General features: G+C 55.3%; 1 protein-coding gene and 1 long non-coding RNA gene across 4 annotated transcripts in view; one reads left to right on the top strand and one right to left on the bottom strand.

Annotated features, from left to right (window-relative positions):
* The window catches only part of MAN1C1 (mannosidase alpha class 1C member 1), a 56,225-nt gene extending 47,469 nt beyond the window's left edge, over positions 1-8,756 (bottom strand). The window contains exons 1-2 of one of the 2 annotated variants that reach the window (XM_068172903.1): positions 8,423-8,756; positions 6,804-7,721 (exon numbers count right to left, since the gene is read on the bottom strand). In XM_068172903.1, the coding sequence (XP_068029004.1) occupies positions 6,804-7,370 (567 nt within the window). In that variant the 5' untranslated portion in view covers positions 7,371-7,721; positions 8,423-8,756. The remainder of the gene's footprint in view (positions 1-6,803; positions 7,722-8,422) is intronic. The other variant, XM_068172902.1, reaches the window with a different exon arrangement.
* LOC137462488 (uncharacterized) overlaps positions 1-12,501 on the top strand; it is a 338,602-nt gene that overhangs the window by 44,292 nt on the left and 281,809 nt on the right. The window lies entirely within an intron of this gene.

Genomic DNA, 12,501 nt, shown 5'->3' with positions numbered 1-12,501 from the left:
GTGTCCTCCTGGGGAGTGCTGGAGTGCCCAGGAGGAACAGCTCCGCTGCACATTTTCCTGCTGGGTTAGGGATTAAGCAGCGTGTGCCCATTTCACAGAGGTGCCAGGATGGATCTGCCCTCAGGAACAGAACACTAAGTGTCCTGCTTTAATTACCAGAGGGTGCTCTGCCCCGTTAGGCAGGGTACAAATGCTGTCCCATAAAGAGGGGATGTTTATTATCCAGTCCTCCAGCACAGCTCCCACTGTGCTCTGTCTCCTGCCATGCTCTGGGTGCATCGTGCACAAAGCCCTCACATTATGTGCAGCTCACAGACACCACTGCCCACGACAGCTCCTCTGGAGCCCTTCCAAAATGTGGTGTCAGATGATGAACTCAAGTGCCAGGGGACCGAGAGTAAAGACAGCAATCATGGCAGCGTGTGCTCCTCATGCCAAATCCACTCACAGCATCCACTGAAAAGTATTTTTCTGGGGAATGTAAATGTAGTCTCTTCCTTAAGTTTAAAAATCAGAATGCTCCCAGCACCAAGATTTCATCTTGCCACCACGGGAGTGAATTTTCCTTCCTGCCTTCTCCTTCTGACAGCTCCATGTCAGTTTTATATTCAGGTCAGTCTCTCATTTAGCACTAAAGTACATTTCCCTCTCTCCCTCTCAGCTGCCCCAATCTAAAATCTGAATTCTTTTCAATACTGGAGAACAAATTCAAAAACATCAAAATGATAAACAATCTGTACAATAACAGAATCACAGAGTAAGCCAAACATGATGGATTAGCCTCATCTGGCAAAGCCCTGCATACAGAACCAAAGGAAAGAACACTTAGCACAAAAATCTTTCTCCCATTAAGGGGCACATTTAATCATTGATTAAAAGTTAATCATGAGTCCATAAAAAATTTGGCTGGAAATATGGAATCTTAATGCAGGTGACTGCTTTTTAGCAAATATTTGAAGACCTGGATGTGCACAGGCCCCAGACTGATGGAGGAGCAGGGAGCTTACAGCAGGATGCTACTGACAGCTCACAGCCAGGCTCCATCCGCTGCCCTAACCCCATCTTCCCACCCAAAGAATCTCAAGGAGCTGATTTGTGTTTCCTGAAGTGATTCAGGAGAATGCAGGTCCTTCAGCACAACACATCTGTGGGCATCCTAGAAAGTAATTTCCCCACGCCCAGCACTCACAGTCACTCATCACCCGCCCGCCAACAACTCTGCAGTGCTGGAGCCGTGTGCTGGCTGTAAGTGGCAGTTCAGAAACCAGTCTAGCATCAAATTTAGTTGTTGTGGAACAAGTGCTTTCACTGCTAGACTTGGGGAGAGAAGAGCAAATGACTGCAAATTGCAGAGTGCTCCCAAATTCCAGAGTGCCCTCAGCTCGGGAGAGCTGGGTCAGAGCGAGCTCTGAGGTATCACTGAGGCAAACAGCTCTGCAGCACTGATCACAGCACGCTCAGATTCCTGTGCCTCTGCACTCCACCAACAGAACAAATACATTTTTAGTCAATTAACTGTATCCCCTACAGCTAAAACAGGCTCGAGGTCAGGTCTAAATTCTGTTTGCATGAATCCACCCGAGGCTAGTGAAGCAAAAAACCCACTGCATGCACCATTTGTGGGATTTACACTACAGTACCCCTTTCACAGGTTCAGTAAATAAATGCATGAGGAGTGTGGAGCAAAGGAAAATTCCAGCAAGGCTGGAGCCAGCCAGTGCTTCAAACTGCAGAGAAATTCTCTCTTGCAGAGATATTTCTACCCCAGAGAAAGAATTACAGCCTGATCACAGCACATCTGACTGGTTTGAGATCATAATTCCACTCCACCATAGTAAATATTTTACAGAGAACCCATTTCCTTACCCCCAGCAGCCAGAGCAAGTCTGTTGGAAGTCCCTGGGTTTCCATGTGCCCAGCACACAGGATCAGACCCTCCCCACGTGCCTCAGTGGGAAGATGTGCACGGGAGGAGCATTTCCAGCTGAACCGTGCGTGGTGCTCCTCACGTACCCAAACCAGGGGCGGATTACACGGCCGGCCCGGAGTGCTGCTCAGCCCCAGATTACAGCACTAAAAGGCATTTTCTCCAAATGTATGGACAGAAAGTTGCACAGTGCAGGCAGAGGGAGAAGTCTGACACCTTTTTCCTGCTGGCTGTGGAAAGGAGATGGTCAGAAATGACCAATAATGGGATTCACAGCCCAGCTCAGCCTGAGGGCTGCTCTGAGCCCTGCTTTTGGCAAACTGGTGATCACAGCCCAACCCCAGGGCACCTGTGAGCTCCAGGAGAACACCCAAACCCACACAGGTGTACCAGAGGCAACCAGCACCAGAGCTGAGACTTCTCCTGGCAGGGGTCAGGGCTGTGGCAAAAATTCAGGAGAACCTGCAGCATTTCTCCAGCTCTGCCCCAAAAAAAGGGCAGTTTTTTCACTGTGGTCACAACAGTCAAAACCACACAAAGGGAACTCAGCAACCAACACCAAGGGGCTTTCGGCAGAAGCTGAGCTCCTGATAACATTCCTGTCTCTTGCTAATTATCTTTTAGTGATAAAGTGTCAAGGTATTTGTGCTCCAAAGACTATCTACAGGCTGATGTGCACAGTGATGCAGGACAGCTGTGTGAGTTGGTGCCTCCTTCCCCCCAGGGGCTGATTTTTGAGAGCAAATACATCTTTAGAGCTGTGTTAGAAGAGGACAGGGGACAGCCAGGTGAGGCAGGCAGAGGTGGAGATGGGAGGAAAAGCCAGGATGAAGAGAACTGCACTGTGAAAGAAAGAGGCTTTGGTATCATTAATCCAGAGGAAATGAATGCAGGTGTCAGACCCAAGGGGACAATCCCTGCTTGGATTTGACACATTCCCTCATTTGAACGGGACAAAAGACACTGCCAGGTTCAGGCAACAGGTATTCCCACACCTCAGGCATGGAAACGTGCCTTTTGCACCCAAAAAAGAGAAGAAAAATGAGTAAATCTCTCCCTCTGTTCACATTTTTCTCACATTCCATGACTGAGCTGGAAGTATTTAATGATGAACTTTCCGCTCTGGCTGGTTCCAGTGGTTGTCTTTAAGCACTGGATGGTATAAAAATACTTTAAAGAGATGCTCTTCCCTGTCTCCCCACTGCTCCCCCACCTGTGAGATGCAGGAGTGCAGCAAGGAGCAGCCTGCTTGGCTCCATCCATCATCAGCAAAACTGTCAGCTCAGCTCCACCAGCAAAATCTTTATTACTGGTTATGATGCAGAAGGCAGGAACCACACGGACTGATTTCCTCAGATCTGAGGCTGAGTTTGCAGAGGCAGCAGTTAGAGGGGAAATAATTTTGACTTTTCCTTCAGCCAATTTGATCTGGAAATTTTTGAGAGCAAATAAATATGGAATCCCACTGTGGAATTTCTGCAGTCGCTCTCCAGCTACAACCACTTCTCTTTTTTTCCCCTGAGCATCAGTGATTTGTATTTGGCACATGTAAAAAATCAGCTAATCCCCAAAGCCATGCCTGACCGATCAATTACACAAATAATACCTTTTCCTGAGGTCATGTTAAGAGATGAATAATCCCTTCCAAAATTTCCCAACCTGCAGCACGGGGAGATTTGTTATTTGGCTTTCTGCAGCTTTCCTGGAAAGGTCAGAGTGCCCCAGCCCTGGGCTGGCAACAGGAACACGCAGCAGTGGATCCCAGACTGCTCTCCAGGTGACCAACGACCTTTAGCAGCAAGGGCTGTGCAATACAGCTGCTCTCATTTTTATATTTCCAAGAAAACAACTGTTAACTGACCCTGGACTTGTCTTTATAGGTGAAGGTACCTGCACACACACGTCAGCCCAGCAGGTCCACCCCAGCCTGGCTCCTCACTCTGCAAACAGCCCCAGTGCTCCTCATGCCCCAAAGGCATTCCCAAACAGCAATAAAATGGGAGAGGCCATGGGGCTTCCCACTCTAAACTCTGGTTTCTAAGCAGGGAAAGTCGAGCAGGGCTACATGAGCTGCCACTCTCCACACAACAGCCAGGAAAGCCATGGCACTGCCTCTTCTTTAGCTGAAGATCAGGCAGCTCAGAGGTGGTGGGAAAGAATGGACACCAGCTCAGATTCCTGCCTGCAATTCCTCAGACTGGAGGGCCCTGGGGAAAACAGAAAGCTCTGAGTCTCGAGGCTTGGCATCACCTCTGGGCATCTTTGGTCATGCACCATTTTTTCCTCCTGGCTTTCATCTGGCAGGCAGATGGGGGAAAAATATCCACAAATCCCATCCACACCCATCCTCCCTGTTACAGAGGTGCTGGCCTGTGAGAATGGCCCGAGGGAAGGCAGAGAAAAGAACAAAACTTCCAGTGCAAGGACAGCTGGGGACTCGGACTGAAAGCTCTGGAGGAAGGAGGGAAAAGCAACTCAGAACAGCCAGCACAGCCACCACCTGCCCTGCTGGCATCTCACACCATGTGAGCAATATTTGCTAATCCAAAGGCTGTATCATCACTTCTTCCTTGCAATTCTTTCTTTCTCCATCTGTTTCTTTTTATGCAGCATTTGTCTTCTAACCTTTCTGGTTTGTTTTCCTCTTGTCTTTTTGATTAACAAAAAGAGACACACCTTATCTCTTCCCCAGGCTGCACCACCCTCCCTTGTTTTGCATGTTCAGCCTCATATCTCAGCACCATATTTGTTTCTCTCTCTCTGAATAAATAGAAGTGTAGGCACTTTTCAGAAATAAGGGCTCCGTTTGAAGAGTAATTAGCTGTCAGCATAAAACTAATATTTATGGATTCTCATCCTTGAAAACTCTAACTCTGCTACCCAGCACTGATTATGGCTGTTAGAAACAGATGGGGCTGAATCCATACAGCTTGAAATAATGCTATATTTAAAAAATAATTAACTCCAAATGAAGGACTGAATGCCACTCGCTTCCCCTAAATTTGATCTTTCAATTTGATTTGTTTGCACAGAGTGGAAGCTGGGTTATTCCCGGGTATGTCGTGCTCCCTGGCCCACCTTGGGAGGTGGGAATCTGCAGAGACCCAGGCACACGTGAGGGCTGGGCACTGGAACATTCCAAACACCCTGCAACGGCTCGATCCCCCCCAGGACTGTAAAGGAACCCAGCACCCCTGGGTGTGCTGTGCCTGAATTTCACCAGCCTTTGTTTTAGTGCCTGACAAAGATACCGGGAGGGGAGCTTTAAAAACTGCTTTTCAGATGCAGGTTGGAGAGGATGAAAGCCCTCGGTGTGTTATTCCCTGACTTGATCCTCTCTTCAATCCAGGGCAGCATCGTCGCTGGATGCCTGCACCTCTGCGAGAGCACAGACCCAGGAAATTTATACTCTGCTTAATTAAATGTGTCTTTTACTTATTGGCACCTCTTCCGAGAGCAGAATTCCCTCCAAGTTGGTTATCCATCACGGCGAGGGATCCGACAGCCACAGTGGAATCCCACACAAACCTGGTTAACTGGGTCACAGCCTGCTCCGTGTGCCTGCCAGCCTGCCACGCACGAGCTGGAGGCACGGGGCCAAACCCTCCCCTCGCCCTGGCAACCCCGCATTGGGGTCAGCTCCCAGCGGTGGGTGACAATTCCAGCGCCAGTCCCGCAGGGACCCACAGGGACAGAGCCTCCTGCTCCTCCCCAACCCCTGCATCCTGTCCCTCCATCCCTGTGCATCAGCCAGGTTCCATCATCTCCCGGTTTCCCTGCAAATCTGACCCCCCCAGGGATGGACACTCTTGCACAACCCAAGACATCTCCCAACAAGCGAGGTTTTTTTTTTTTTTCCCACATAACCTTTTTTTCCCCTGGAATAACCGAACTGAAATTTACATTTTGCTAATTTCAGTCACACCCCACCAGCCAGCCCCGGGTGAGTGGAGGTGTGTGCTCAGAGACAGGGACGCTCCCTCGGAAAGGGACACCCCAATTCCTGCCACCCTCCTTGGGAAAAGGAGGGAGCAAGGAACCTTGTGTGAGAAATGGGGGCGACGCTGGGGAGGTGAGGGATGAGGGCAATGAGGGGGGACATGGCTGTGAGGGGAGATGAGGCTGAGTGAGGGGGACATGGCTGTGAGGGGAGGTGATGGTTGATTGAGGGGGGACATGGCTGTGATGGGAGGTGATGGTTGATTGAGGGGGGACATGGCTGTGAGGGGAGATGAGGCTCAGTGAGGGGGACATGGCTGTGAGGGGAGGTGATGGTTGATTGAGGGGGGACATGGCTGTGATGGGAGATGAGGCTGAGTGAGGGGGGACATGGCTGTGATGGGAGATGAGGCTGAGTGAGGGGGACATGGCTGTGATGGGAGATGAGGCTGAGTGAGGGGGACATGGATGTGAGGGGAGGTGAGGCTGAGTGAGGGGGACATGGCTGTGAGGGGAGGTGAGGCTGAGTGAGGGGGACATGGCTGTGAGGGGAGGTGATGGTTGATTGAGGGGGGACATGGCTGTGATGGGAGATGAGGCTGAGTGAGGGGGGACCTGGACATGAGGGCTGAGGTGGACACGGCCCCGAAAACTGAGTGGGGTCACGGCCATGAGAGGGGGCATGGGTTGCTGAGGGCAATGTGGCTGTGAGGGGAGGCAAGGACTGACAGAGGGGGAGATGCGGCCGCTGATGGCAGGTGAGGACTGAGGGGACACACACCTGAGGGGAGGAGATGCCGTGAGGTGAAGCCAGGTGAAGGCTGCCTGAGGGGGATGTGAGCACTGAGGCGAGGGCTGCCTGAGGGGGCTATGGAGGGAGGCGAGGCAGCACGGAGCGGGCACACGGCCGGGAGCGCTGCCCGCGCTCCTCACCCACCTCTTTGATCTTCATCCTGCGGGCGCGGGTCTCGGGGTCCTCTCCGGTCCGCCCGCCCCGCACCGGGTGCCGGAGGCTCCGGCGGAACCGCTCGTAGTCGAAGCGGAACGGGGCCCGCGTCTCCCGGGCCGGGGGCACGCCGCTGGCGGGCTGGGCTCGGCTCTCGCCGCCCTGCACCTGCTGCCGGGAGCCGGGCGCAGTGCGGGCCGGCGGCCCGGCCATGCGGGCGGCCGTGCGGAGCTTCTCCCGCAGGCGGCGCGGGGCGGCGGGGCTGGCGTGGCGGGGCTCGGCGGCGGCGGGGGGGCTGCGGGGCAGGTCGGTGTCGCGGGTGGAGGAGGAGGAGGCTGAGGACGAGGAGGCGGAGGATGAAGAGGAGGCGGAGGCGGTAGCCCGGCGGGGTAGGAAGAGGCGCTTGAAGCGGGAGGAATCGGGCAGGAGGAAGAGGGCCCCGAAGCAGAGCGTGAGCAGGCCCGAGAGGAAGAGCAGGAACAGGAACTTCTGCGGCAGCCGCAGCCCCAGCGCCGCCGGCCAGCCCGGCATGCCCGGCAGCTTCCGCAGCACCACCATGGGGCACCGGATCGCGGCCGCCGGGCGGGACCCGCCGCCGCGCCGGGGGCTGCCGCTGGCTCCTGCGGCGAAACGCTCAGCGGGGCCCGCCCTGGGCGCCACCGGCCGCCTTCACCGGGGACCGCACGTGGGTGGCTCCGGGCCGGGCGGAGCGGCGGTTCAGCGTCCCCCCTGCCGGCATGAAGGCGGCGGCGAGCGCATCCCGCCGGGGCCGGGCGGCGAGCGGCTGGGCTGGGCTGCTCCCGGTGCGGGCTCCCGGCCGGACGGTGCTCCGGGGCTGGCTCAGGCAGCGGCGCCGGGGCGGTGCGAGCCCGTCTCTCTAGGCGGCGGTGGGTTCATGCTGCAGCATTTCTGCGGGGCGGGGGGAGACAAGAGCGCGGTCATTCAATGCGGCCGGCGAGACGAGCCTTTGTCCCCGGCCGGCCCCCCACCCTCCAGCGGCACTAGCTCGGTTCCCCGTGTCCGGACTTGGCATCAACTCTCCGGTCTGCGAGCAGCTCCCAGCTCTGCACCATCTCCCATCCAGCGCCGGGATGCCGGGCTCTGCTGGCGGGGCAGCCCGGGGGACAAGGGGGAGAAGCCCGGGGGGCACGAGGTGCTCTGGGACTCCCCAGGAGGGGCAAGGGTGCCCTGGGACAGCGCACACAGACAGGGACGAGGCTGCTCCGCTCCTCTGCCAGGAGCTGCCTAGGGACGATGGGGCTGCAAACCAGCCATGCGGAAAGCTCGGCTCAGGCTGAGCTTCTCGAGGCAAAAAAATAGTAATAAAAAAAATATATATACGGGTTTTGGTTTTGCCTAATAGATCCCGGCAAATTTCTCCCAAATCTCTTGCCTGCTAGAGTTATCCATACCCCCCCACCAAAAATTCTCTCCTTGCCGAAGAGACAGAGCTCAACTTTCAGACCCCGCAAGCCGGCAGGACACGGCTTAAAACCGTACGTGCGATCCCCAAACCGCCCCTTCTCCTGCGGGCACGGACAGCGCTGCCCCCGAGCGCCGTCACACCCGCTGGGGCGGACGCTCTCCTACCCCCAGCGCCGTTTACTCACCCCTCTGACAAATCCAAGCCCCTCTGGCTCCTACAGTGAGCAAAATCTTCAGTCCTGCCCGCTCATCCCAAAAGCGACAGCCCCTCGCTGCTGCCAGCGCTCACGGGTGCCCGCTCAAGTAGGAGAGGGAAGATGCTGCGCTCCCCAGGGGACAGCCCCTCTCCCTGCCCATCCGAGCATGCAGGAGGGAAGCTCCGGACTGCGCCGAGCCCCTCGCAAGGCTGTGTTTTTGCCCGCCCCCGTGCCGGGCGCGGGGACCGGCGGGGCAGCGCTGCCCGGTGCCCGCACGGAGCCCCGCCCGCGCCGCCGCTCACTGCGACAGCGCCCGGCCCCGCCCCCGCCGCGCCCCCTCCCGCCAACGCTCAATCCGCCGCCGCGCCAGCCAATCAGCGCGCACGGCTCTGCCCGTCCTCGCTCGCTATTGGCCGGCTGTCCCCTCCTGCCATCGCCCATTGGCTGCTGCCCGCGACAGGGAAGCCGTGGGCCCCGCCCCCTTGTTTACCACAGTTGCCCGGCTCGAGCTCGGAGAGGGATGGCCCCGCCCCTTTTCTCCAGCCACCGCCTCCCATTGGCTGCGAGGAACGCCCCGTCCGCGCTGCGATTGGCGGAGGGGGGGCGCCGCTACTTTAAAAAGGGGCTGCGGGCACGCGGCCGCTCCAGAGGCTGTGAGGGCTCGGCAGCGGCGGGCGCGCTGCTGTCGGCGATTCCGATCCTCACGATCCCTGAGGGCTCTGCCGGACCGATTAACCCACAGATCCCCCACGAAGAGCTCCGTATCCTGCGGGCGCCACGACCCAGGGCGTACTGCTTCGCTGCCTCGCACGAGGAGAGGAGTAGGCGTTCTAGGGAGGGGCTGGAGGTGCCTTGGGCCCCCCTTTTCTAGTTTCTACGAGCCCATGTTCAGGTGCCGTGAAACACTTCTTAATCCCAAATCGTCAGATCTGTACCTTAACCTTCAATATGCCACCACGTAGATTTGACTGACCCTGTGAACTAATACTGTACCAGAGGGGAAGATGGTGAATCAGAGTTTCTGCTCATAAATGGTACAAAAAAAACACCCTCCAACCTGCAGAATTGGCAATGAAAGGGAGAAAAGGGCATCACCCACACCCGGAGGCATCTGGAACCCCTCAGGAATAACTGGATGGGGGGAAGGCGGCAGGATGAGGCTCCCAGGAAGGGGGAAACGCAGCCACCAGAGAACGGCTGTGACTAAACTTGGAAGAGCTAAAAGGGAGCATTTTGTAGGCTGGAAAGGAGCTGGAGCTGTGAGGAAAGAAATCATCTGCTGTTGGTGTGTGCCTGCGCTCAGCGTGTGCGTCCTGCGCAATAACCAGCGCCGCGGGGGACAAACACCTGAGCTGATTGCTGCGGGGCCCCTCGCTCACACACGACTAATATTGTCATTTTCCCGACCAATACTGTCATTTTCCCGTGAAAACTGCTTTAAGGGGTATAAAGCAGGCGGCACAAAAGGATTGTGGAGCTGCCCTTGACCCCAGGCCGGCCATCACTTCACCTTCCCCACAGCTCCACAGCTGCTGCAGGTTTATCAAATAAACCCCAAAAAACCCCTGGTGTTTCAGCTCCAGTGGCTGCCCGGCGGACCTTGAAGGTGGCCACCCTCCGAGGCGGATTTGCATCTTGATGGTTTGGGTTTGAAATTGCTTTTTCCCCGTGGTTGGAGGCAGGGGCTGCTGAGCGTGAAGGAGCTGTGGGCACCACGGGCTCCATGGCCCAGGCATGGCAGGCCTGGCCACGGCAGCTGCTGGAGCCAGCCCGGCACAGCTGCTCTCCACCCTGCCCTGTGGCTGCTCCACGAGGAACAGGAGCCACCAGGAAGAGGCTTTCAATGTCACCGGGTCCAACCCAGCCCCAGCTCCTCAGCTAAACCCTGGCACCCAGTGCCACATCCAGTCCTTTTTTTTTAAACACATCCAGGGATGGTGACTCCACCACCTCCCCGGGCAGCCATTCCAGAACTTTATCACCCTTTCCATAAAAAGCTTTTTCCTAATATCCAGCCTATCTTTTCCCTTGGCACAGCTCAAGACTCCCTTAAGGAGGGAGGGCTGGGGCTGCTCCTCCTTGGCAGGTCGGCAGATGCTGCACGGGCTCCTCTCGGCCCCCGGGAGCAGCTCCAAAGGAAGGTTTGGTTCTGCTCAGGACAGGGAGAGCCCTGCGAGGGGTCCCCACTTCATTACTTTGAGCAGGGATGGATTTTGGCAATACCAGCCAGAGACCATGACTCCGTGGGCTTCTCCTCACACCTAAGCTCAGACTGAACAGAAATAATCCTTCACCTTCCTTAAATCTCCTCTCCCTGGGGAAACCTCACACAGCAGGCAGGCTGCATTTCCTCTCATCATTACTGAAAATAACACCCCCAAACCAACCGAACAAAACCCCACCAAACCAAAGCTCTCTGCTGTTCCCCTGGCGGACCCTTGATCTTCTTAGAGAAGGCCCCAGGATGGGAAAGGTTGGAGGGCTCTGCTTCCTAAGAGGATTTGGGGGCATCAAGGAGGATAATAAACACAAATCGACAGCAGAGAGCAAACCAGAGGGATGATAAAAGAGAGTTCTGAGCAAAGCGAAGGGCTATGCCTCGCTCCTCATTCCAGGCAGCAGCAGTAGAAAAGTTGGAGGCTTATCTTTTAATTAGGTTAAATTAGGAAATCTTTTTGTTTTGCTTCATGTTTAGCATAACATTGTCTTGGAGGTAAAAGCTTGGAAATTGAAGGTTTTCCAGATTAGGTTAAATTAAGATATTGTGCTTCTTAAAGAAGACAAAGCATTGTCTTCAAGGTAAATGTTTAATTACATTTTAAAAACAATTTTGTCTGTGCAATAATAAGACAGAGCCCAGCTCTGCCCATGACTGCAATTCCAGACAGAAGCCAAATAAATTGAGATATTGCTGTTGAAGGAGTCAGGAGGCAGAGTGTAATTACTGGGGAAATGGGGGTCTTGCTGCATTATGACTCTTGGTTTTTTAGCAGCTCGGGAAGAAATAATTTAAAGAAAATTACCTTTTTTTTTTTTATGGGCATAAGAAAAATAGAATTTAATATCCACCTTTCTGTGAGGAAGCAAACTACAGAATGATAGATAACACTCAGGGCAAAGGTGTTTGGCCCAATTATTGCACTCGAGCCTCCAGACTATCCTTTAGAGAGCCTCAATGTTTATTCCTCTCTCAGAGCAGAAAACATTTCTGGTTCTGGCTGTGGGATGAATCCCAGCACTCCGGAAAACCTCTCTGGCTCCCAGAGTCGCTCCAGCCAGGGATTTTTGGGCATCACAGCCGTGAAAGGATGGAGCAGGCAGATGGGAGAGAGGCTCAGGGGCAGAGCCAGCACAGCGAGGGGATGGGCAGGGAAAAATGTGGAGAGGGGAAAGAGAAGGCTGAGGAAGGAAGGGAGAGGAAGGAAGGCAATGAAAGAAGGAAGGGGGGAAAAGGAAAGGAAGAGGGAGAAAGGAAACCAACAACCCAGCCTTGCTCCCCTGTAGTGGAAAGGGATCGCACATCTGAACACGTCCCAAAGCAGGGCAGCCCCAGCGTGTAAAGCAGACACGGAACCTCTGCTGATAGCTACTACAAAGTGCAGGCAGTGACAACAAACCCTGCTGGGGCTGCCAGCCGTGAAAGGAAGGGATCCCTTCCCTCCCGGGGAACAAGCTCGGCGCTGACAGAACAAGGAGCCGTCTCCCAGCGCGGCGCTGGAACATCTCTGACACTGCACAGCCCAATTTGTGCCTCGGCTCTCTGCAGCCTGATCTCAGCACGATGCTGGGAACAGAGGCTCCTGCTGCCGGGGTGGATCCTGGCTGCTCCCACCCCCCGTGGTCCTGCAGAGTGTTTGGGGGAGGATGAGGAGATGGATCCTGGCTGCTCCCACCCCCCGTGGTCCTGCAGAGTGTTTGGGAGAGGATGAGGAGATGGATCCTGGCTGCTCCCACCCCCCGTGTTCAGCAGAGTGTTTGGGGGAGGATGAGGGATGGATCCTGGCTGCTCCCACCCTGCCCTGCCTCACCTGTGGTCCAGCAGGGAGTATTTGGGAGAAGATAAAGGG

This window comes from Anomalospiza imberbis, chromosome 25 (genome assembly GCF_031753505.1).
Source record: "Anomalospiza imberbis isolate Cuckoo-Finch-1a 21T00152 chromosome 25, ASM3175350v1, whole genome shotgun sequence".
NCBI classification, from domain to species: Eukaryota; Metazoa; Chordata; class Aves; order Passeriformes; family Viduidae; genus Anomalospiza; species Anomalospiza imberbis.
Note: the sequence above shows the minus strand (reverse complement) of the source record. Positions and strands in the feature narration are given on the sequence as shown.